The sequence below is a fragment of the Megalops cyprinoides genome, chromosome 15 (genome assembly GCF_013368585.1).
Source record: "Megalops cyprinoides isolate fMegCyp1 chromosome 15, fMegCyp1.pri, whole genome shotgun sequence".
Lineage (NCBI taxonomy): Eukaryota > Metazoa > Chordata > Actinopteri > Elopiformes > Megalopidae > Megalops > Megalops cyprinoides.
The window spans coordinates 29,548,380-29,574,710 of NC_050597.1; the positions used below are offsets into that span (position 1 = coordinate 29,548,380).

At 44.9% G+C, this 26,331-nt stretch overlaps 1 protein-coding gene across 1 annotated transcript in view; it reads right to left on the reverse strand.

The window, feature by feature from the left end:
• The window catches only part of LOC118789848 (canalicular multispecific organic anion transporter 1-like), a 47,364-nt gene that overhangs the window by 6,076 nt on the left and 14,957 nt on the right, over positions 1–26,331 (reverse strand). The window contains exons 16-31 of the mRNA XM_036546536.1: positions 25,165–25,291; positions 23,209–23,385; positions 22,577–22,744; positions 22,010–22,193; positions 21,103–21,238; positions 20,137–20,239; positions 19,383–19,599; positions 15,895–16,049; positions 15,576–15,731; positions 14,114–14,313; positions 13,346–13,472; positions 12,964–13,065; positions 12,486–12,629; positions 11,472–11,630; positions 10,060–10,226; positions 9,266–9,460 (exon numbers count right to left, since the gene is read on the reverse strand). Coding sequence (XP_036402429.1) covers positions 9,266–9,460; positions 10,060–10,226; positions 11,472–11,630; positions 12,486–12,629; positions 12,964–13,065; positions 13,346–13,472; positions 14,114–14,313; positions 15,576–15,731; positions 15,895–16,049; positions 19,383–19,599; positions 20,137–20,239; positions 21,103–21,238; positions 22,010–22,193; positions 22,577–22,744; positions 23,209–23,385; positions 25,165–25,291 — 2,517 coding nt within the window. The remainder of the gene's footprint in view (positions 1–9,265; positions 9,461–10,059; positions 10,227–11,471; positions 11,631–12,485; positions 12,630–12,963; positions 13,066–13,345; positions 13,473–14,113; positions 14,314–15,575; positions 15,732–15,894; positions 16,050–19,382; positions 19,600–20,136; positions 20,240–21,102; positions 21,239–22,009; positions 22,194–22,576; positions 22,745–23,208; positions 23,386–25,164; positions 25,292–26,331) is intronic.

The window sequence follows — 26,331 nt, forward strand, 5'->3', positions numbered from 1 at the left end:
AAAAGGTTAAAAGGGGGTGCTCATTTCATTGCTCCAGGCTGTAGAAAGAAGTTCTACAGAACTAGGAGAGTTCATTATCACTGCCTTCCATTAAAAGATAGGAGATCACTAAAAAATGGCTCGCAATGATGAAGAGTCTGTATTAAGCATTTCCTGACAGACTATGTCAGCAAAAATGAATTTACACCTGGATCTGAGAGGCTCATCAAGGGGAAGACCAACAAACGCAAAACAGTACCCTCTATATCTGATTTTTTCATTTCACAGAGTCAGAGTCACTGACAGTCCAACTAGGAGGTGATAGCCAATAAAACTCATGACACAGACACTTATGTAACTTGCGGTCAAAACTCTTCTGGTAAAACGTGGTTTAGTTGCTCTTTAAGAATTGATGAATAATTATGGCATTATAAAGGGGCCATTTGCTCCAACATATGGGCTTTTGACTAGCACTACTCCTAAAGAACTATGTACAAACATTACAAAGCAATAAAATTCAACTTCAAAATCTTCAAAACACATTCAAAATGTCAAACCCCCTTGCACAGTTCTTTATTCTGTGTGACTACACCTGGCAATGAAAAATGTTCATCCAACACCAGAGATTTCATTTAAGTATTAAAAATATAAGTGACACAAGGATTTGCAAATTGAGACCCCAAGTAAAAAATGTATTGTGGGCTAAAATGGATCTTGTCCATACAGTAACGTTAGTCTGAATACACACATCATATTTACAGTGATATCTGAAACAGGTTGGAAAATGCAAGATTGATCAGGATACCACAGGTTATGAAGACCACGCCACCCTCCACCCAGTGGCGGAACTAGTGTTTTATACATGGGGTGGCCAGGGGGTGGCCAAGGCTACTTCAGGGGGTCCATAGACTGTGACAGAAAATTAGTGTGTAACCTTAACCTGGCATCTAAGGAGCATGAATGAATCCTATGATTACTCATTAGAGGTAGAAGTGATAATTCACTTAACCCGGAGTTCTTCGATGTAGCAGATAATGTGGTCCACCAGGGTTACTTCACTAGAATTCTTTAACATACTATGAATAGCCAGTGTCTCTACCTTGGAACTGCAACTCAATTTCTTTCTCACACACACACACACACACACACACACACGCACATGCATGCATGCACACACGCACGCACACACGCACGCACACACACTCACACACACACACACACACACACACACTGTACTGTACTCACATACTGGAGAGACTTGGGTCACTCTGTTTTCATGAATATATAATCTGGGCCTATAAGTGTTGAACATCCAAAATATTTTCAGAAAAAAAAGCTCAAGCACCAAGGAGATACATAAGATAGCATTTGTGTGTGACCACAATGAAATTTGACATACCAGGTATGGCCAACTTGTACAGACCTCTCTGCCACCCAAGTCAAACAATATGTTTGTTTCTGTCTGACTGAAAACACAAGATATGCCTGCGCAAAATACAGTATTATCAAGCAGAAATGGACTTGAAAAAGTCCCACCAATATTACAAACTTAAACAATGCTCCCTGCAATTATTGCAAGGTTGTTTTTATTCAAAAACATATAATTTCTCAACAACAACCCCTATTTAACATATAGTAAGTGCATTTTTGTTTCTTACTCAAGCTTACATATATTTTACAGGCTTTGTTGCATATGTAACTTATTTGTTGACCTGTTAATTACATATGCAACAAAATGATAATGTTACTGTAACCCCCATTACTTTTCAACCTCTATTTCTCAGCCAATTTACACTGAATTGCAAAAATAAGAGTCTATGGTTACATCTAAGCATCCAATCTCAATCTTAATTACCCCCATTATGATAACTGTACCTTAAAATCAACTAGTCAAAGTGTCAGGGCTCCGCCCCCCTAGCTGTGGTGTTTTTGTTTTTCCCTGTCCATGTGCTTTTTGTTTTTCCTTGTGTTCCAGCCCCGCCCCGCTCCCCGCCTGGTCCCCGCCCACCTGATTGCCCCATTACCTTCACCTGCCTGCCTGCTCACCTGCATCCCATCTCCTCATCAGCCCAGCCCTATTTCTACCCTGCTTGTTCCTGTCTTGTTTGCCAGTTCGTTGCAGTGTGTTTCGTACCTGTTTCGTTCCCGCAGTTTTTTGGATGTCTGATTTCTCCGTGTTTGACTCTGCCTGCCCTTCGTCTTTGTTTTCTGCCTGCCGTTTTGTCCCGTTGCCTGATCGTTTGCCTGCCCGGTTCCTGACCCTGCCTGCTTCTGTTACCGACCCTGCTTTTGTCCACGGACTGCCTTCCGGTTTTCGACCCTGCCTGCTTTTGTTGTGCAACTTGCCTGCCGTCATTAATAAACCCGCCTGGAACCTGAAGCTCTCTTGGTCTGCGACTGAGTCCTTGCCTGAGCCCTTACAGTACGAACTGGCCACGATGGACTCAGCAGACCTACCTCAGCTGAAGACTGCGCTGGAGCTGCAAGGCGCATTACTGGGGGACCATCAAAGCCAGCTGGAAGCCATAGGCCGGTCCTTTGAGAGTTTCGCCACCAACCTTGCCAGCGTCACGTCCCAGCTGCTGCAACTGCAGCAGCTGAGCCAGGAGAACCGCCCCGCACCGCCTGTGGCAGCTCCCCCGTCTGCCCCACCAGCTCTCCCGAGCCGGGAACCCCGATTGCCACCTCCCGAATGTTACGCGGGGAATCCCAGAACCTGTCGGTCGTTCCTCTCCCAGTGCTCCCTGGTTTTCGAACTCCAACCCTCCACGTTTCCCACGGACCGGGCGAGGATCGCCTACGTTATTACCCTGTTGACGGGACGTGCCAGGGAGTGGGGCACTGCGGTCTGGGATGCCGACGCCCCTTTCTGCCACTCCTTCGCCACCTTCGCCGAGGAGATGAGGAGGGTCTTCGACCGCTCCAAACACGGTCGTGAAGCCGCGAGGGAGATGCTCCTGATCCGCCAGGGGCGCCAGTCGGTGTCTGATTATGCAATCGATTTCCGCACCCTCGCTGCCTCCAGTGGGTGGAACACGGAGGCGCAGTATGACACCTTTCTCCACGGCCTTTCGGAGACCATCAAGGATGAGCTGGCCACTCGGGAGTTGCCGGTCAGCTTTGACGCCTTGGTGGATCTGGCTATCCGCGTTGACCAGCGCCTGTCACAGCGGCACCGGGAGAGAGGAGCCAGTGAACTGCGGAGTCCCTCCCGTGAGCCCCTACCCACACCAGCAACGCATAGCCCTGCTACACCGCCGCCTGTTTTCCCGGGGCCAATGCAAGTCGACCGCACTCGCCTGACTCGCCTGTCCCCGGCTGAGCGTCAGAGGAGGATCAGCGCCGGGGCCTGCCTGTACTGCGGTCAACCTGGGCATTTCGTGGCAACCTGCCCAGCAAAAAGCCAGCGCTCACCTGTAGCAAGGGGACTACAGGTGAGCGTCACCCCCTTAAGCCAGTCCTCTGAAGTCCGTCCTCTGTTTTCTGCCACGTTGCTCGTCGAGGATCAGCCTCACCCGGTCTCTGTCCTGATTGACTCGATGGGAGCTTCATCGATGCCAACCTGGCGGCCCAGCTGCAACTGCCCCGGGTCCCGCTGCACTCGCCTCTGGAGGCCCATGCCATCACCGGGGCCCCGCTGGTCCGCATCACCCACGCCACTCCCCCCGTGAGCTTCCTCATATCCGGCAACCATCGCGAGGAGATAGTGTTGCACGTCATTGACACTCCGCAAGCTTCCATAGTCCTGGGTCATCCCTGGCTGGCACGGCATAACCCCCACATCGACTGGCAGGGCAACAAGATCCTGGGCTGGAGTCCGTTTTGCCACTCCCACTGTCTGCATGAGGCCCTAGCTCCTGTGTCACCTGTTGTTCACGCACCAGAGGAGTTTCCGGACCTTTCAGCAGTGCCGCCGGAGTATCTGGACCTGAAGCCCGTGTTCAGCAAGTCCCGTGCAGCCTTGCTTCCCCCGCATCGTCCTTATGACTGTGCGATTGATCTCCTGCCCGGCTCATCACCACCTAGGGGGCGTCTGTACTCCCTATCCCCACCAGAGACTGAGGCCATGAATCGCTACATCCGGGAGTCCCTAGCAGCTGGAATTATTCGCCCGTCCTCCTCGCCTGCTGGGGCCGGCTTCTTCTTTGTTGGGAAGAAGGACGGCTCTCTTCGTCCATGTATCGATTACCGGGGTCTCAATGCCATTACTGTGAAGAACCGCTACCCCCTCCCGCTCCTGTCCTCTGCTTTTGAGTCGCTGCAGGGGGCCACCATCTTCACTAAACTCGACCTCCGAAACGCCTACCACCTGGTCCGTATCCGGGAGGGAGATGAGTGGAAGACAGCCTTCAACACCTCCACCGGTCACTATGAATATCTGGTTATGCCATTCGGGTTAACTAATGCCCCTGCCGTGTTTCAGTCACTGGTGAATGATGTCCTACGGGATATGCTGAACCGGTTTGTTTTTGTATACCTGGACGATATTCTCATTTTTTCTCGTTCCCTGCCTGAACACGTCCAGCATGTCCGTCGCGTTCTCCAGCGCCTGCTGGAGAATCACCTCTATGTCAAGGCCGAGAAGAGCGAATTCCACCGAGACACCATCTCCTTCCTGGGTTTCGTTATCACAGCAGGAAGCATACATATGGACCGGCGGAAGGTCCGTGCGGTGGAGGAGTGGCCCCACCCCACCTCCCGTCGGGAACTGCAGCGCTTCCTCGGTTTTGCTAACTTTTACCGCCGCTTCATCCGTGACTACAGCACAGTAGCAACTCCCCTCACGGCCCTGACATCTACCAACAGGGCATTCTCCTGGTCTCCGGCAGCCGAGGCGGCATTTTGCAACCTGAAAGGCCGTTTCACTTCTGCGCCCATTCTGACACAGCCTGATCCTGCCCGTCAGTTCATCGTGGAAGTGGACGCTTCAGACATAGGAGTGGGGGCCGTCCTGTCGCAACGGTCGGCTGCCGATAACAAGCTCCATCCCTGTGCGTTCTACTCTCACCGCCTCACGCCCACCGAGCGCAATTACGACATCGGCGACCGGGAGCTGCTAGCGGTGAAGCTTGCTCTGGAGGAGTGGAGGCATTGGCTGGAGGGGACAAAGACGCCGTTCCTGGTGTGGACTGACCATAAAAACCTGGAGTACATCAGGTCGGCTAAGCGTCTGAACCCCCGACAGGCCCGCTGGTCCCTGTTCTTTTCCCGGTTCGACTTTGCCCTGTCCTACCGACCAGGAACCAAGAACGGGAAACCTGACGCCCTCTCTCGCCAGTTCGCGCCAGCAGGCGAGACCCCAGAACCCAGCACCATCCTGCCTACCCGGTGCATGGTTGCGGCGGCGCAGTGGGACATTGAGACCACCGTCCGTGCCGCCCTCCGGACCGAGCCGGGTCCTAGCTCCTGCCCCCTTAACCGCCTCTTTGTTCCTCAGTCTGTCCGATCCCAGGTCCTGCAGTGGGGGCACTCGTCTAGACTTGCCTGCCACCCTGGCGCCCGACGTACTGCGGCATTCATCGGTCAGCGGTTCTGGTGGCCCACCATGAGGGAGGACATCTCCAGCTTCGTTTCCGCCTGCTCTGTCTGCGCCCGGAATAAGACGTCCAACCAGCCGCCCGCCGGTCTGCTGCAACCCCTGCTGGTTCCCCGACGACCCTGGTCCCACATCGCGTTGGACTTCGTCACTGGCTTGCCCCCGTCAGACGGTAACACCACCATTCTCACCGTCATCGACCGTTTTTCCAAGTCTGTCCACTTCATTCCGTTACCTAAGCTTCCCTCCGCCAAAGAAACAGCGCAGCTGCTTATTCATCACGTTTTCCGGCTGCACGGCCTGCCCTCCGACGTGGTGTCTGACCGGGGCCCCCAGTTCACCTCTCACTTCTGGAGGGCATTTTGCAGATTGCTGGGCGCTTCAGTCAGCTTATCGTCGGGGTTCCACCCCCAGTCCAACGGCCAGACCGAGCGGGCGAACCAGCAACTAGAGACGGTGCTGCGATGTCTGACCTCCCAGGAGCCGTCGGCGTGGAGCCAGCACCTGCCCTGGGTGGAGTACGCTGTCAATTCCCTGCCGTCTTCTTCGTCGGGGCTGTCCCCTTTCCATTGTTGCCTGGGCTACCAGCCCCCTCTGTTTCCTGCCCAGGAGGAGGAGGTCGGCGTCCCCTCGGCAGCTGCGTTCATCCGGCGATGTCGACGCACCTGGAGGCGTGCACGGCTCGTCCTGCTGCGAGCCTCAGCCCAGGCTAAGCGCTTCGCTGACCGCCGCCGCACCAAAGCACCTCGTTATCGCCAGGGTCAACGAGTGTGGCTCTCCACCAGAGACCTTCCCCTCAGAACGGACTCCCGCAAGCTCGCCCCTCGCTTCATCGGACTGTTCCCCATTGCTAAGGTGATCAGTCCCACAGCGGTCCGGTTGAAGCTGCCGCTCTTGCTCCGCCGCATACATCCCACCTTCCACGTCTCCAGGATCAAGCCCGTCTTCCGCAGCCCGCTCTGTCCTGCACCCCGGGCGCCCCCGCCACCTCGCCTGATCGACGGATCGGAGGCGTACACCGTGCGCCGCCTGCTTAAGGTTCGGCGACGGGGGCGCGGACTCCAGTACCTGGTTGACTGGGAGGGCTACGGTCCTGAAGAGAGGTGTTGGGTCCCTGCCAGGGACATCTTGGACCCCGCCCTCATCCGAGACTTCCATCGCCAGCACCCTGGCGAACCCGCTGTGACGCCTGGGGGCGTCCATAGGGGGGGGGGGGTACTGTCAGGGCTCCGCCCCCCTAGCTGTGGTGTTTTTGTTTTTCCCTGTCCATGTGCTTTTTGTTTTTCCTTGTGTTCCAGCCCCGCCCCGCTCCCCGCCTGGTCCCCGCCCACCTGATTGCCCCATTACCTTCACCTGCCTGCCTGCTCACCTGCATCCCATCTCCTCATCAGCCCAGCCCTATTTCTACCCTGCTTGTTCCTGTCTTGTTTGCCAGTTCGTTGCAGTGTGTTTCGTACCTGTTTCGTTCCCGCAGTTTTTTGGATGTCTGATTTCTCCGTGTTTGACTCTGCCTGCCCTTCGTCTTTGTTTTCTGCCTGCCGTTTTGTCCCGTTGCCTGATCGTTTGCCTGCCCGGTTCCTGACCCTGCCTGCTTCTGTTACCGACCCTGCTTTTGTCCACGGACTGCCTTCCGGTTTTCGACCCTGCCTGCTTTTGTTGTGCAACTTGCCTGCCGTCATTAATAAACCCGCCTGGAACCTGAAGCTCTCTTGGTCTGCGACTGAGTCCTTGCCTGAGCCCTTACACAAAGTTACTAGTTAGGTCATGGCTAGCCCTACTCTGCAGCAAGTTGCTATAAATTCTTACACCATTTACATTTATTCATTTAGCAGACGCTTTTATCCAAAGCGACGTACATAGGTTACAGTTCTTTACAATGTTACCCATTTATACAGCCGGATATTTACTGAGGCAATTGTGGGTTAAGTACCTTGCCCAAGGGTACAACAGCAGTATACCAGCGGGGATCGAACCGGCAACCTTTCGGTTACGAGTCCTGCTCCTTAACCACTATGCTACACTGCCGATAGCAAACAGGCTATCTGCAAATTGCGGTAATCTTTTGAGTAACGTTAACAGATTGATAATAACAATTGTTCGTTTTGAATTCAAGTACGAAAATCTAACCGAGTTAATGGATTTCAAATTGCTAAATGATAACTTGCTGAAAACTGACAGCTGTACTAGTTACCCCACATTAACTAAACACTCGTATACTGTAACTTACGACACTGCACTGTATATGCGTGGCGTGTATTACTAGCACAGATGTAAACATAATGTTACGCTAAATTGGGAACCGATCTCTTTTATCTGATAAACCGTCTGTTAAGGAGCCAAATTGGCTGTATGCATCCACACAGCGACTCAACTCTCGTAAAAGTTGTTCAGGAAACCTAAACCCGATGCTAAACCTTAAAACTAACTTAAAAATAGTGCTTTCGTCGCAGGTCTGACTGCCACCCTAAAATTTCATTCATTATCACTGGCAGTTTGATGCTGATTGACATCTCATTTCACCTCTTGTTGAAAGAAGCGTTTATTTTGACATCCGGCAGCGCCTTTTTCAAATCGAGGACGAGGAAGAGAGAACATTTCCACAGCTCACGGCCAGGTGAAATGAGATGTCAATCAGCATCAAACTGCCAGTGATAGCGAATGAAATTTTAGGGTGGCACCTGGGGTGGCCAATCAGATATCAGGGTTGTCCAGCACCACCCCGGACACCCCTCTGGCTCCACCACTGCCTCCACCTGCCTCTGATGTTCAGATGAGCAGGGGGTGGAAACAGTAGAGGACTCCTCTTCAAATCAGCCCCTTTGAGGGATGCATTTCTCCCCTCTAACAGTTCACAGCCAGAGTACCCATTTGTCAAAGCCACAGGCTTTGATGTTGCCACTGAACTCCATTCAAAGAGAGATCCACATCTTCAAATACCCCAATACAACCACTTACTATAATACAGCTGTCAGAAAGATTCTCTACATCTCCATCAGCTAATGAAACAAAGCTACCTTTCTTCCTTGAAACTAAGTGGCTTTTCTTCAAAAAAAAAAAAAGAAAAGAAAAGAACCGCCTTGATTATTTTCAGACATTTTGAGAACTTCTCCTGAGTCCCTTTGATGTGTGGGTGTGCTTAGGTATTTCTCTCAGAGGCAGGTGAATGTACCTACGTGAAGAATTTCTTTATGGCTGCTTTTTTGAAGATTTGCTTTTAGTGTGCTGGATGCCTGACTGCTTGCCTTGGTTCTGTTTCTTGGGGTAGGAATGTATTCTGAAAGTAGCTCCATACAGTTTGCTAAGGTAGGTATTCAAGGTCTTTGTCACCTGCTGTGAGTCACGGGCTGGTTACATAGTCCCTTCCTGTCTGATCTCTGACCTGTGCTTAAATCGAGCAGCTTTCAGCATTTTCATGAAAGTGGTTCTCTTTGTTTGATCCAGGTATTGAAGGAAGAGTTAATTCAGTAAATGAAACTTTTTCTATGGCATGACAAATTATCAGCATTTTGTCTTACAATTATTATTACTGGTAGTTAACCAAACAATTATAACTTTGCATGTACTGTATATCTACTCAGAAATATTTTTTCCTGGAAGAAACTAACAATCGTTTAAAAAATATCATAGTGATACAAAACACATACCAAGACAATGGTCCCTAAAAGGTTGATTGGTCCATTCTACCATTTACTGTAATGACACCGGCTATTTTATATCATCATATCATTGTGATCCCCCCCCCTCCTTTACCTGGAGCTGTCCAGGATGGTGTGTAGCCTGTGGGCGATGGTAAGGACAGTGCAGTGGGAGAATTCTCTCCGGATGGTGGTCTGGATGAGGTTGTCCGTCTCCAGGTCCACAGCAGCTGTGGCCTCATCCAGAATCAGGATGCGTGATTTCCTCAGCAGAGCTCTGGCCAGGCAGAGGAGCTGCCTCTGCCCCACACTGGACACACAGAAGAAGAAACAGAAAACTCACACCTACGCAAGTCTCATACACTACAGCCACAAAACACTAACGACCTGCACAATTCATACATGCTCATATACCACAAACTACACAACTTTCATACATCACAAACACCTACACAACTCTCATAAACTACAGCCACAAAACACTAACCGTTTGCACAATTCATACATGCTCATATACCACAACACCTACACAACTCTAATACACCATATACACCTACACAACTCTCATACACTACAGGCACAAAACACTAACCACACACACCTGCACAACTCTTTCATGCTAAAGCTACAAGACTCGGTAAATAAATATCTCGGCGACACTGTTCTCAAAAGATAAATGACTACATTGAAGTCTGGAACATACAGTAACACAGTAATACAATTACAATTTTTATTTCGGTTTTGCTGGCTACTTAGGATTAGGCTTCTTAAAATGACATGTCATTAGGAAACCAATGTCAATATGTGTACATTATCTATGGTTATTATCATTCTAATTTTCAATAGTCATCACTGGTGATTCATAAAGGGAGCTCTGACACATAAGGGAGGCATGCGCACTGTACACACCTGAGGTTCTCCCCCCCTTCGGTGACCTCATGGTGCAGTCCATCCTGCAACCCCCCAACGTACTCCTTAAGATGGGACAGTTCCAAAACTCTCCAGATGTCTTCATCGCTGAACTTCTCAAAGGGGTCAAGGTTCACCCTCAGTGTTCCAGAGAACAGCACAGGATCCTGAAAAGAGATGCAGCCCACAGAGGACCCAATGAATCACCCACTAACAATTGCTGGAAATTCCAACACAAATCATATCCAAATCTCAACATAAAATACACTCTTTTGCCTGGTCACTGGCTCATTACTGAACTTGTTAAACTATGTCACACTTACACTTAATTAAAAGTCAAACTTAAGAACAAATATTGATTGAATACAGACCTTTGTTTTTTGCAGGTGCTTCACTTCTGTAAGTCTAACCACATTAATCATTTAACAAGAGTTTCACTCGTTAAATTTCATACACTGCATATGTTTTTGTTTTCAGCACCCACTCAAGCTTGCTCTTCATTCTGCAGCTGGAAGGACCAAACAAATGCTGGTCAGATGGTGTCTGGCCCCTGGCTTGTTGGGGGAGAGAGTACTTTTTATTTTGTTCTTACCAAGAGCAGGAGTGGGTCTATTGTATTCTTCTGTGAAATACATGGGTATTTTATGGACTTTCAGCCCATCTTTCAACTGTGCCTTATTGGATTATGCACATAAAACCCTAGGAACAGTCCCTGTGTATTTTTACCATGGACAGCAGCTGCCGAGACATTTTTCAAGTAATATAATGTAATATTTCACCATTATATTACATCAAAAGCACACAAGAACAACCCCATTTTGTCAAGTTTAAAATAGCCCAAAAGCTGTATTTTTTCATATCAGTAAGACTGTCCAGTCTATGTACTCCACTTTTTTCTGACTGTCAGATTACATAGCAGCATGCTGTCCTTATTATTCTTATTATTTAACTTCCAGACACACTTAACTTAACTAATAATTACACTAAAGACATATTGTGTGTGTTTTTTCTTCTTTACTGGAGCAACTGGATAAAATGCTTGTATTTTTCCTCTGTTACTTCTTTTTGTGTTGCATAAGGAACTTGGTTATTTTATATAGTATACAGTACTATACTACTGTATACTATACTGTACTGTACTATACATACTGTATATGTCAAAAGACTGACCTCAGGCTCTGTATTGAATGTGTATGTTTGTATGAATGTTTTGAGTAAGAGAGAGTGTGTTTGTCTGGGGGTGTAAAAAAAGATCACGTATGTACTGTATGTGCATGTAACAGACAATGTGATTGTATGAATGTGTGTGTGCGTGTGTATGTGTGTGTGTGTGTGTGTATGTGTGTGTGTGTATGTGCGTGTGTGTGTGTGTGTGTGTGTGTGTGTCTGTGTGTCTGTGTGTTCCCACACACCTGTGGGATGATGGTGAGTCGGCTCCTCAGGTCATGTAGGCCCAGAGTAGCGATGTCCACCCCATCGATAAAGATGCTCCCTTCTGCTGCCTCAATGATGCGGAACAGACAGTTTGTGAGGCTGGACTTCCCTGCCCCTGTCCTACCCACAATGCCAATCTGGAGGAACACGGACACGGTCATGGTTACGTTCATGGTCATCTTCATGGTCACAGTCACATTCAAGGCCAGTGTAACTCACATGTGGGTTCCATTGTTTAAAGAAACTCTAATATACTGCTGTTTCCCTGTTGTTGTATTAATTATATGAAACCATCAATGAAAGTAGTAAAAGGCGTATGATACTGTTGCTATAGTAACTTCCCTGATATTATCTAAATGGTGCTCCTGGATTTGCTAGCTGGCCAGTGAATGGGCTAACTAAAAAGCTGGCTGACTTTCATATTAACAACACACAGTAGAGTTTGATTGTTATCTTACTACAAGAACTACTTTCTTCTTGAAAGAGACAGCAAACCTTTCTATCCTCAGCAACTTCACTTAACTCTTAGAAATGTGGAATGTACGTATGTATAAAACAATGTACAGAAATCCCATCTACCCGTGACGTTTTGGTGAATACTGTCACCACTGGAATACAAATGCACCAAAAGGAACAATGGGACTGGAACTGATTTACTAAAATGCTTTCTGTCTGCACTGCTGAGGTCTAAAGGACAGAACAAGTAAAGCATGATATTTTTGAAAAAAAAAAAAGCCAGTTTAAATCTGTGTTTTAATTTATGTCATATGGTAATGTGATTTTCACAATTTCTTCTCAGGGCCATGAAACATTTACTCATTTTCTGATTTCACAAAATACAAAATTACAGTACTTTGTCTTATGCCTCCTGCTTATACATTGTTTCACATTCAGCACATCTCTAGCAGCAGGTGGGATGCCGGTTGTCATCTTGGAGTGAGAGGAGGACCTAACGATCACCATGGGATGCCTGGGGCTTATGCATACCATACCTTCTCTGTGCTGTTGATGTCACAGGTGATCCCATGCAGAACCAGGTCCAGTTCAGGCCGGTACCGGACCTTGTAGTTCTCCAGCCGGAGCCTCCCAGCATCAGGCCATCCCTCGGGGGGGCGTTTCTCTGTGATCCAGGCTGCCTGCAGACCCAGCCAGCGAAAGGCATTATTTATTGCTCTCTGAGGTTACTAGGAAACCTAGCAACACGGCTAATAATGAACAGATGCTGCCACTTACTGAAAATAAACATGTGTGAAAGATGAAAAAAGAATGACAATACACAGGAATGACAAAGCAAATCTACTGATGACACTCTAGGATGTGGCCATTATCATTACACATTGTCAATGTCAGCAGGTATTAGCAGTGGGCTGAAACTAATGACACTGTACACCATTCTCAGTCTTGGTGTACTCACTTTTTGAAACCTGACCTTGTTCTCAATATCGAAATACTTGCTCACTGAAACTTTACCTCGTTCTCGATCTCTGTGTATTCGCTTACGCGCTCCACTGCTACAATGTTGGTCTCCAGCTCAGAGGTCATCCTCACTAGCCAGTTCAGGGTCTGGGTCACCTGGGGGTGAACAGGAGACAATCCTTTAGCCTTCATGTGAGCAAAGATCATCAATCAAACACTTTCATTTGGATATCCTCAGAACCACAACAGATTGGTAATCCATTTATGAAAGCCAGAGTTATCATTCAGGGAATATTGACATCCAACACTACAATGTACTTGCACCCATTGCATCTTTACCTAATAGAAATCCAAGACAAACATAATACAGTATAGCCTAAGGGTGTGAGTGGCGTGGTAAATGACATAATTGTTGTCACAGGAGATCGCTGCTCACGTTGAGAGCGTAGGAGATGGACAGTCCCACCATGCCACTTTCCAGGGTTTCTCGAGATAGAACTGCAAACAGAGCCGAGAAAAACACCACCAGATTGCCCAGGAACTCCAACCGGATGGCTAGCCACCTGCAGCAAGAGCAGGGAAGACAGCAGGAGCACAAGCCTGAGAATCAGAATCATCAAGTCACCAACAGGAACACATATAGCAATCTTACATCCAAACATGAAATCTGATTTAAGGAGGGTCCAAGTGGTCTCAGTTCTCAGGAGATAAAAACCTAAGAAATCATAAAAACAGCATATTTGCTGATAGGCTACCTTGCAAACAACAAATGGTCATTGATAAGAGACCAGAAATTGACCAGAGAAAACTCTGAAAAAAAAGCCCACATATACAGAGACGTGTACATACACATACAGAGACGTGTACAGCATTATAAGAGAGTTGTAGAAGTTTTGGTTAGTTACTCAGTGCTCTTGAATTACTATGAGTAGCGATGGTATCACCCACTGCAGATGCTGTTGCCAAATGCTCAGCTCCTGCTATTACTTGGGAAAAAGTCCCCTAAAGTGAAAACTATTACCTTTTTCCTTACATCCAAATAAACACTTCCTCTAGTTCCTTTTCAACACTTCTTGACTGTTTCCAGGAAATATGAAGCTTCAGTTGGGTTCATAACTGGTAACTCATAACTGTATGGTAAAAGCACAGAACAGCTGTGGGTTGCCTTTTAAATTATGCGATGCCACCATCGCGTCCATCTGACCTGTTGGAGACGATCCAGGGGTAGACGCTTTTCAGGTTGTCATCGATGGTGGCCTCGTTTTGCCTGAGGAAGCGCTCCTGGTGGCCATATGCCCGGATGACGGACAACCCTGAGACTGTTTCACCAAAGTGGGAGTAGATGGGCGAGCGGGACACGGAGTCGAGACGACGCAGCTGCCTGGAGGTGGCCACATAGAACCTCTGGGGACAAAAAAAGACAGATGGTGGCCTTTAGCAGCCTGGAGCATTCAGAACTGCGGCGTACCTGGCTTCACTCACGGAGTGACAGGAAAGGCCAGAAGTGATTTCTACCAGGAGGCAGGTGGTCACCCCCTCCCCCTGGAAGCTGTTTAAACAGCCCTGTCTACTGATCATCTATATACAGAGGCATAGCCACCACAGACAAAGGGGCAGGCTCTGTCTGCTTAAGACAGCTTACAAAGAAGTGCATTTATTTACTGAGTCACTGCAGTGCCCTCTCTTTCCTCTGGTCCACCTGTTTCACTTCAGTGAAGGAGAAACTGATTTCATCTGTTGCATGTTCAATTAAGTATGTACCTAGAAGCTAAACCTTATCTAGAGAAGCAATTCACACGCTTTACATTTGGATCCACACACATACGGATATGGGTCATTGTAGTGTAGTGTTTAAGCAGCTGGGCTTGTAACCCAAATGTAGCTGGTTTGATTTCCAGGCACTGCATCAGCAGGTAAGGATACAAGTATGGCAGATTTCTGTTGTTGATTTTTAATGGGTACTCCTTGTGCTCCCTCTAGTGAAATTCTTGGCACTCTATCAAGCTACTTGCCTGTACACTGCCATTACTATAGCTAATACTATACTATAGAGGTCAATGGAACACTTAGTCAAATGAACGTTTAATGATTTATAATAATTAACATAAATAACTGTGTACTACTAACCCAGAGAGGCCCTGAGAATGTGTTGGTATTGTGTTGAAATGGAAGAGTTCTGCTGGGTATATTATGCTCTCATTTGTGGTCTCAACCTTGTGTGTTTGACACTGACTCTTGTTCATTTTGCTGGATGCCCTTTGTGGTTGACTTCTGGCATCGTTCTGGATAAGAGCATCTACTTGATGTCAACAATGTTAATGTATTGTTAGATGTACACATTTTGTATGCGGCAATGGATAAGAATGTCTACTTTATGTCAATAATGTAAATGTAACTACTCATCTTGTACATAACACATAACAAAGAGTCTGATAAGTGATAAAATGTAAATTTAAATGTAATGATTAGGATCGTCATATTTATTTTGTGCAGAACTCCCATTCACTAAATACTCGGATGGTTGACAACGTCATTGTTGTCTGGGAACCAGGGAACCAGGCTATAGATATGTACACTTTTGAACACACATAAAAAGAGCTGAAAGGTCATTCTTTGTATGTAAAGCTGGTCTGAGAGGAAGTATCCACACAGACCGCCCCTCTCACCTGCACAAAGTAGTACACCACTGCCAGGGGGATGACGACCACAGTGAACAGTGGTGTTGCCAAACAGATGACGAACAAAGTCCCAAGGACCCCCAGCAAACACAGCAACCAGGAGCGGAAGGACATGGGGATCGCCTCATCCACTGTGAATATGTCCTGTGGATATCAAATCGGCATTACAGTGTCATGCTCCAATTATGTCACAAACACGGTCTACACTGAGCTGAGCCGTGGGGACCCCAAACACAAGCCTGAACATGAACCGGCAAATCCAACTTTTTAATTTTACTCCTCAGCACAGATGGGGCCGGCATCCTACCTTCGCAAACCGGTTGACCACCCTGCCTGAGGGTGTGGTGTCAAAGAAGACCATGGGCGCACGCAACACGTTGGAGAGCAGTCGGCTGTGCAGGATCCGAGAGGCAGAGATGGCCCCGTCGGCCATCAACAAGGTACCGAGGAACACCAGCGCCCCTGAGAGACAACATCAAATCAGGCTTTCCAAACAGTAACAATTCCTTCAACAGCGCAACTTCTAGAAGCTAGACCAGGTGCATCTCTGTGGTCTCTGCCTTGTGTGCTTGACTCCTGGTATCACTCTGGAAAAGAGCATCTACTGCATATGAACAATGTAAATGTAATATTATAAGCTATATACTTATCGTTTTGGCTAAGAGCATCTGCTAAGTGACAAAATGTAAAGGTAGATGTAAAAACACACAAGTGTAATATGATTAAAATGAAACTCTTGTCAAAATCTATAATGTGAATGGCATTTGAGCTGTATCGTACATTTTTTCTGGTACATAAGGAATGCCTTTATACATCCACATCAAAATAATGGCGTTTGCTCCAGAATTCTGATTGATTTTCCAAATAATATGATAAATTTTATGGCCTCATTCATCCCACAACTGAGAATTGAATTCCTCTCTGTCTCAACTAAAACCCAGCTTCTGAGTAAATACATTATAAACATATATGACAGATTCACTTATGGCCAGTGAGCTACAAATAATGGAGGCAGATAATGGTCCTGTTTTTCAAAATTTGCCAGCTTGCTAGTGTTGGTTCAGATCACCATCAGCAGATCATTCTTTTAGGTTCATAAGCATCTAATGTCGTCACCATTGCACGCATCACATTAACATTATTTGCTTTTCAGCAAAGAGATCAAGCTGCATCCGTTCATTGTATTAACATGAAAAGAAATACTTATAAACCTTTTTCCTGTTTTTCATTAGAACCAAAATGTGAAGTGCAGAAAAGCAGAGATACCACATTAGATGGAATAATGCAAGAAAGGAATCAGCTCTTAATGGATGAGCCTTAATAAGTTGGCTTGCTACTCAATGACAGGTTCAGGATAATCATTAACTGAAGAAAAGCTCTCTGTCTCCCCTATCCAGAGCTCGTCAGGCACCACAGTGGAAATTGCAAGAAATAGAGACAAAAGGAAAATTTTAAATTACATGATAACAGTAATAATTATAACTGCAGTAATGAAGGAATAATAACACATTATTGTGTTTGGTTACAGGCAACAGACGTTGATCCAAAAACCTGAGCCGGAAGAGGACAGAAACCAGCTACAAGCCATATCCTGTTCTCTAAACAACCGATCCTCTGACCAAGCTCCTCTGTTCATTTTTAATCACAGCTGTCTGTGCTTCTCTCCCATGAAGGACACTCTACGAGGCCTGAGATTGTGCAATAGGGCCCCAGGTCACGGCTCCCTACAGAACACTCATTTGAGGCTGAAATTGTATTTTCAGCCAAAAAAAAAAAAGAATGGTGCGGTCAGTGAATACGTAGGTGGACAGAACAATTATTGAACAAGAAAGCTTTTTCGCTTTCCCCAAAACAGTTTAGGCTTTCATGTGGACAGCTGTCTCCCATCTCTGTCTGTTCTCCTACAGCAACAAAATTTCTCTCGCGTCATTTATCCTGTCCTTGTCACGCAACACAAATCATCCATCAATACAATGACTTGATGCAAAACGCATTTCTGGCTGCTGTACGGGTCTCAGACCGAGTGCACTGGTGCTGTGCTGCAGCAGTGTACTCATCAACTCCTTTTGCAAGTTTTGCATGATTAAACGCCTTTCTAGCCTCTGGATAAAGAACCTTATTAATGCAATAACAGGATAAGGAACATTGCAATTTTCATCTGTTCACCAACCATCAAATGTGACTGGCAAGGAAGGACAATACACACTGCACATTTTGCTCACTACACCTATAGCACCTGAACCCCTTCAAATTAAGGGTCTACCACAGCCTTCAAAAACACATCTAAGAAAGATGTACCTTTATGAAGAAGCTAATATTTTATCATAATCAATAAAAATACATTTGCTGAAATAAAATCTCACAGAGAGCAATTCAACACAGTGCTTTTATAAAGTACACCAATTTTTTTTTTGTTTTTGTTTTCTTACATTATCAACAGCCATCCAGTAAAGAGATGTGCAAGTAACCAAATAAAATAACCATCTCCTGTCCCCATTTTAAATATACAGTTAATGTCTTCAATCCCTCTTTATGATTTCTTAGTGATTAGCAGTGATTAGCAGATATGGCATCCAAACAATCATCTATTGTGACTGCAGGTGGCCATGTTATGCAAAACCTAACATAAAAAGTAAATTCATTATATGCTAAAATGTAGATCAAAAGGATGGCAAAGTTTTATAAAGCAACTCATGATAGATTAATATATCGTAAAGGTGAAGACTACAGCGCAGCAGGCCAGCGACAATAATTGGTAGAACTCAGGTAGTGGAAATTACAGTATGACCTCAGAGTAAAATGTGAATGACAATGCATCTCATGTAATTAACATATCGTATAAATGTGTATTTTACGTTTAGGGCCATCCAACTTAATAATATTTCTTTAGTCGTTATCAATACTTTTAGGGTGTTTATCCCAAAACATACCCATAATCATTTAAAACAGTAAATTGGTGGCTTTCAAGTGGCTGCCAGCAAGGCACTCCTCTTGAGTGCAGACTAAGCCTTAGCCTTAGCATTTCAGCTTTGAAATTATGTCATCTCCCGACAGCCACCAGGAGCCCACAGCTGTGTAACAAATTCATTCTGCTGGGGACAGGGAAGAGTAGATCGGCCTGCTACTCTCAGGGCACCTGCAAGTCACTGTGTCAGTGGAGTCAGTGCCACTTCTCTGTAGTGCGCTGTGGGTCTGTTGTCACACTAGCATGCAGGTGTACTGGTGGACTGCACATTCAGTTTTCATAGCAAGATAAGCCTGAGGTAGTACAAGTGGAAGTCATTAAAAGATGGGTGAAAAATGGGAAAGTATAAATATATTTATAATATATTTAGAAAGCTCACAATACGATCTATCTAGAGAGATCACAGGGGAGGTTTAAACCAAGCATGCAAACCAAGCATGTAAAAAAAAAAAAACAATTTGACTCTACATAAATTGGTGTTCGACAGTGACAAAATGTGACAATACTTGTGACTTTTACACACTTCTATGGAAACGAAACATCTTGTAAAAATAAACTCTTGATTTTTAAATTCAAAATAAACAGTGATAAACAGTAAAAACTACTAAATTCCCAAATATTTCTTAAGAAAAATAAAATCTGAAAACATCTGAAAAAATCTGTGCCCTGAGTATTTTGCTAATGACTTCTGTTTTCTGAACCTGTTAAATCCTGAGTGTCTTTCACTTTTGGGGATACAAAGACTCTGCAGAACTAAGAGAACACTACTTGGGAGTTCACCTCCCCCCATCTAGTCTGTGCAAATAATTGTGACATTTATGTGTCTGTACCTTGTGCCACCCCAAGGGCGCCGAAGACGCCCACCCTCATGTCTCTCACAGAGGCGGGGTATGTTCCATTGTACTCGACCGCATCATTAGTCCAGTCACTCAGCCACAGGTTCTGGCCAATGAAGGCGATGTTCTGGATGAAGTAGACCACAAAGACCATGGTGGAATAGCCCCAGCCCATGGCTCTTAGGTACTGCAGGTACACAGAGAACTTCACCTGGGTGGGCACAGAGCAGTGTAAGAGAAGGTGGAAAAAAGACAAGTTAAGAAAGTGTATTTTTCCAGAATCTAAAATTCTGGATCGCCTTATGTTAATATGTTCCCAACAGCTTGATACAGTAAGACAGGCACACACTGCTTTTTTGCTTTTTTTTCACAAAGATATAATAAAGGGGGAATGAACTGGATCTCAATGTACTATTCCCATCATGTTTGCTTCTTCAAGTCCCCAGCAAACTGTTGTTGTTCTGTTCTGCACTGCTTCGTTTTTTCATTGGAAAAGAATTTCATGAAACTTTTCCCTGACATAAAAAGTAATATGTGCTTTGTAAAATTCACACATCTGTGAGTAATGCTTATTCCATTCTCAGCATCTATTGTCCGACACACTGTAGGCAATAAGAGAGTTGCTGTGCCTTTGATAGAGCGCTGTGGAGCAACTGAAAGTTAACAGTCGGTAACTTTAAATTTATGTGGCAGTTACATTCTTTCCTTCAGCCAAGAAGAAAGCAAAGATAAAGGAGGGAGGACCTACCTGTCCAGTTTCCATAGTTTCCTTCTCTATTAACCGCTGGCCCTTCTTTGATGGCGGAACGTCTTTGATTTTTTTGACAGAGCCCTGTTTTCTTAACCTTATACTAGCAAAATAAAAGAGAAGAAGATGGTTTATAAACAGACAAAAAACAGTTCAGTACTAATAAAATGAAAGAATATATGATACATGTTAAATAAATAAATGAAAAAATAAAACATTATTCCTGTACTACAACCAGCACCAGATTAAGCCACTGTATCTTGTTTGTTTGTTTTTGGTTGAGCTACTGTAAGTCACAACCATGATAGGTTTTTATTGCTTTTGCCTCTCTCTATCTCTTTACAATGCGCTACTTGCTGTTATTGCTGTTGTCCTCTCCCATTATATTGGTAAAATATATATACCTACTGTTACTCTTCTCACTGTATCTCTGCAGTGTGCGTACCTGCTGTTACTCTGTCTGTATCGCTGCACTGCATGTAACTGCTGTTATTCTCCTTTCCGTGTTGTTGTAGTGTGTGTACCTGCTGTTACTCCATCTGTATCTCTGCACTATGTGTAACTGCTGTTATTCTCCTCTCTGTGTCTTTGCATTGTGTGTGCCTGCTGTTACTGTTCCTTCTGTATCTCTGCATTGTGTGTACCTGCTATTACTGCTCCTTCTGTATTTATGCAGTGTGTGTAACTGCTGTTATTCTCCTCTCTGTGTCATTGCAGTGTGTGTACCTGCTGTTACTGTTCCTTCTGTATTTATGCAGTGTGTGTACCTGCTGTTACTTCTTCTACTGTATCTCTGCAGTGTGCATACCTGCTGTTACTCCGTCTGTATCTCTGCACTGTGTGTAATTGCTGTTATTCTCCTCTCTGTGTCTTTGCGTTGTGCATACCTGCTGTTACTCTGTCTGTATCTCTGCACTGTGTGTAACTGCTGTTATTCTCCTCTTTGTGTCGTTGCACTGTGTGTACCTGCTATTGCGCTGGCTGTGGCGCAGGCTGCTCTCTCTCTTCAGTGTCACAGAGACGACATCCTCAGGTGGGCAGTCTGCCTGGGGCTCCTGACCCTCAGGCACTGTGTCCACCTCTTCTGTATCTGATGGCATGTCTGAACTCACACAAAGAGGGATGCCATCTCATTCCTCACAGTTCAAAACAGCTGAGATTAAAGAGCTGATTCTACCTAGAGCCAAGGTTCACTGAAGTATCCAAGGAAAGTAGCTACTACAAAATCAACAGAGATGACCCAGTCTTGGAGGTGGAAAACATCATCATGCCAGTTATAAAAATGACCCCTTCAAGCAGGAACATGCAATAGAACTACAAGAATAATGGGTTCTATGTGAGAGGACCAATTAATACCTGAAAACATTATGTTAAAATGAATGTAATATTTTGGGTAACTGAGGCTATTATCATGTCAGCCATTCAAGTGAAGTTCACAATTTGTTTATTTGTTTCTAATTTTGAAGGTTTTCTTAAATGCCAAGTGATTTCTCTTTCTGCATTCTGAAGATAAATAATAGTATACAGCATGGTTTCTGTATGCCAGAACAATTCTTTCAGGCCATTGGTCATATGAAACACTCCAACTGGGTACACATATTGAGTTTTGAAAATCAATCAATATAATATGATATAAGATTTACTACGATACTAAATTTACTGTACCAGTAAAGACTCATTCCATGCAGTGAAGACATTAATTTGCATGCCATTGTAACTGTGTTTTGTGGGTGGTGGAGGTAAGAGACAATAGACTCTGTGTTCTCACATAACCCAGCTAAGTTCTGGAGGCTATTAAATCATTTGGTGAGGGGATTCCTGATGATGTTTCTATAAATCTTGGTACTGTAGAGCACCTTTTCTGCACACCCACCTTGCAGGGTCTGTGGTTTGTTGCCCCCCTCTGACGCATATGTGCGCAGGAACTCAGAGAAGGCGCCCCCACTGGCCTTCAGGCTTTCATAGGACCCCACCTCTGAGACCCGCCCATCCACCAGGACCACAATCTCATCCACGTGCGGCAGGAAGCTGATCCCATGTGTCACCAGGATACGAGTCTGAGAATGACATGGCCCACTGCCAGTGTTGAGCCTATGCAAGCTACGTTACATTGTGCATGACATGTTAGAAGCACAAAGAGTAATATAGTAGTCTGTTTCTGTAAGAAAATGAAACACAGGGAAAGCATTTGTTTTGGCATGGTATGCATGCAGACAGCAGCCCAGTAACAGCCACTGTCTTGGTGCCTGCTTTGTATATCCAACTAAATGTTTTCTCTCCTGTTTGTTGTCAAATATTTTGGCCCTCATTCAATTAAAGTATAAACTACTTTGTGCTTACTTGGTTTGCTTTGATATTTGTCTGAATATTTGCCTTTTCAGGAAACCTTTTCCAAGGTTTATGGATTACTGCAATGACCAGGTTGGATGGTCACACTGACCTTATCCTTCAGCAAGCCTTTGGGCCCCACCACATTCTCGAACAGGTGCTTCCCTACATGAGAATCCACAGCAGACAGGGGGTCGTCCAGCAGGTATACGTCAGCTGAGCTGTAGGTGGCTCTGGCCAGGCTGACCCTCTGTTTCTGCCCACCACTCAGGTTTATTCCCTGTAAAACACAGCATAAGTGAGGGTTACCATCACTTCATACTTCACAAGGAAGCTCTATGCCTCAGGAGCTTCCTGTCACGTGACCCACAGGCTCAATGTACTTCCTTACCTGGGGTGACTTTCTCTATATACAATACATATATTTTACATACACATTTACTTCATATATATATCAATCACCCATTTAAATGGCCCCAAACCTGTTTTATGACAAAAAGACATCTAGAGAAAGTTTTTTCTTTGTGTGTAGCAAGCTTTTACAGTGATTTAGGGATATCTGTCTAGTGCATACTTGGTGCATCCACTTAAACATTTTTCAGAAGGGAATCTTTTTGAAATATTCATTGTCTTCCTTCCGAAATAAAAAAAATGAGATATGTACATTAGTGAGGAATAACTGTAAAGTAAACTGCTTCTTTTAAGAGGACAGCCTCAGTGTTACTCCAGCACCGCTAGCCTCACCTTCTCTCCGATTTCTGTCTCATCCCCGCCTGGCAGCAGCTCCAGGTCTGGCCTCAAAGCACAGGCGTCCAGCACCCTGTGGTACCTGCTGTCCTCCAGTGGGGACCCAAACAGGATGTTGTCTCTCAGTGTGGCATTCTGAATCCAGGCCTGCTGGGGAACGTAGGCCACAGAGCCCTGTGGGGGGGGGGGGGGGGGGGGGGAGTCTTTTGATTGATGGCACATGGTAACATGTAAAGCCTCAGTCTCCTACCACTGCATTTAAGGCATTCCATTAACCAGCTGAACTACCACAGCAGTGACTTAACCATCACTTTTGACCACATAAATGTCATCACTAAACCACGATGCCTTCAGAAAGTATTCACCCCCCAGTGATTATTTCTTTTTTTGCTGTGTTGCAACATCAGATTTAAGTATATTGGAATGGGATTTTCTGCTTCTTTTGAAGTGACTTGCTACAGAAATAAAATATCTTCAGAATTATTTAAAAATATGAAAACTACTTAATTGATAAATATTCACCCCCCTGTCTTTAAACCAACTAAATTAGGAGAAGTATTCCATTTTCCTGAGAGCTCACACTAAATATGGTAAACAAGGTACACGTGTTCATTTCAAATCCACCTATGTTGAATTGTATGCTAGCACAATAAATACCTCTGATTTGGGAGGTCAGATCAGTCCTGCTGTCATGAAGACCAAGGAACTACCCGTGAAACTTCACAATGAAGTTGTTAGGAGGAAAAAGGCTGGAGAGGGTTATTAAAAGATCAACAAAGCCTTTAACCTTCCTAGGAGCACTGTGAAATCCATTATAACAAAGTGGAAAAATATGGCACAACCCAGGTGCTACTAAGATCAGAACATCCTTCCAAATTGAGTGCCCAGGCAGAGAAGGGCAATTATCAGAGAGGTGTCCAAGACACCAGCTACAACACTGAAGGATTTACAGAGCTCACTGGCTGAAATGGGAGAACCTGTAGAGACAATAATATCATCAGCTCTTCACACATTCGGTCTCTACGGGTTAGTGGCCATGGGTTAGAAAGCCACTTCTGAGAAAGCCCAACATAAAGGCATGCTTGGAGTTCGCTAGAAGCCATATGACAAAACCCGAGAGCTTTTGGAGGAAGATTTTGTGGTCTGATGAGACTAAAGTTGAGCTCTTTGGTTTAAAGGCAAAGCACTATGTTTGGCACCTAGGTAACACCATCCCTACCATGAAGTATGGTGGTGATAGCATCATGCTCTGGGGTTGCTTTTCAGCAGCAAATTCTTGAGGAGAACCTGTTCCAGTCAGCCAGAGATCTGAGTTTAGTGTGACGATTTATGTTCTAACAGGGCAATCACCCTAAGCGTAGGGGAAAAAAACTACAAAGGAATGGCTTGAATGTGTACTGGAATGGCTGAGTCAAAACCCAGACTTAAATCCAATTGAAAATCTGTGGTATGACCTGAAAATTGCTGTCCACCAACATTCTCCATCTAATTTGGCATAGTTGGAGAAAATTTGCATTGAGGAATAGAAGAAAATTCCAAAATCAAAATGTGCAAAGCTCACAGAGACAAATCTGAGACAACTCAAAGCTGTAAAATGAAAATGCACTAAGTAGTGACTCTGGGAGGTGAATACTTATCAATTCAGCAGTTTTCAGATTATTTTTTAAATAATTCTGAAGATATCTAAATATTCTGTTTCATTTTATTTCTGTAGAGAGTCACTTCAAAAGGAGCAGAAAAAAATCCCATTCTAATATAACTAAATTTGATATTGCAACACAGCAAAAAGAGAAATAATATATAAATAATATATATATAATATATATATAATATAATATATAATATATAATATGTAAATAAATAAAAATAATCACTGGGGGGTGATGCACTACACATATTATATACATAGATGTGTTGCAGCCGTATTGTTTGTTCTGTATTATTTCTTATTACCTTGATGTTGACGAAACCCTTCAGGCTGTGCAACTCTCCCAGCATGGCCGAAACCAAGGAGGACTTCCCTGATCCCACTGCTCCCACCACTGCCACAAGCCGGCCTGGCTTTATGTCCAAGGACATGCTGCGCAACACAGGCACAAACAGATTTGTTGCACTTATAAACACACATACATACTGGCAGCTACACACAAACATGCGCAGAAACACACGTATACACATGCACACACACAGCTGCTTGCCTTCAACTTATCCTTCCACCTATTCTCCAAATTGATTTTATTTCAGCAACCTAATGCAATGTAAAAGCAATGATTATTAGAAGCCACAATGGTCCAGACAGTGTTTTTGCTAATTGCAGCAGAATTACACCAGTTGCCTTTCAGTTGGGTTTAATCAAGCTCTTATATGTAGCGAATAAAATTCATATTCATGCATAGCCATTAACAGTGTTACTTCACAGGAAAAAAGGAAAGCAGTTCCCATTCCAGTGAGTGAAAGCAGCAGGCTATTGTAACTCACAAAAAAGGTACCACACAGACACACAACAGCAATCAAACACCTGCTTTCATTCAAACCAGCTGTGGGAGTATGAATAAGCAGCAGACATTTGCTAAGGGTGACCTGCTGAGTCGATGAAGGGCAATTCATTACTGTTTACTGGGCTGTGCCAATGAAGGGGATATTAAATCTCTGTAATGTACACAGCCTGTCAGGTTGGACTTGACAGGAGGGGTTGGGGGGTAAATAAACTTACTGTATAGGGATGATAAAATGCTATTTGAGATGAAACACACTGCTTAATAAGACTTCTAGTCAGATTTTTCCATCTTCTAATTTAAGTACAGTAACAAAGAGGCCACAGTAGGAGAAAATATTAAATGATCACAGGGACAAAAAAGCATAGTTGAGACTGTGTAATGTTATTTAAAAAAAAAAAAAAAAACAGAATGGGCTAATAAAACCCCAGGAGAAACATCACCATCTAATGGATATTGTTATTATTAACAGTAGCAGTTGTAGTGGTAGTTGAATTATTCTCCCTCTTCTTCTTGCTGTTTTGGTTTGTTCAATAATTAACTTTTTAATTGGAAGACGCCATTACACTGTGTGTGCACTTGTGATCTCAGCCCTGTGTTTGGCACCAGCATTTTTTTCTGTGTG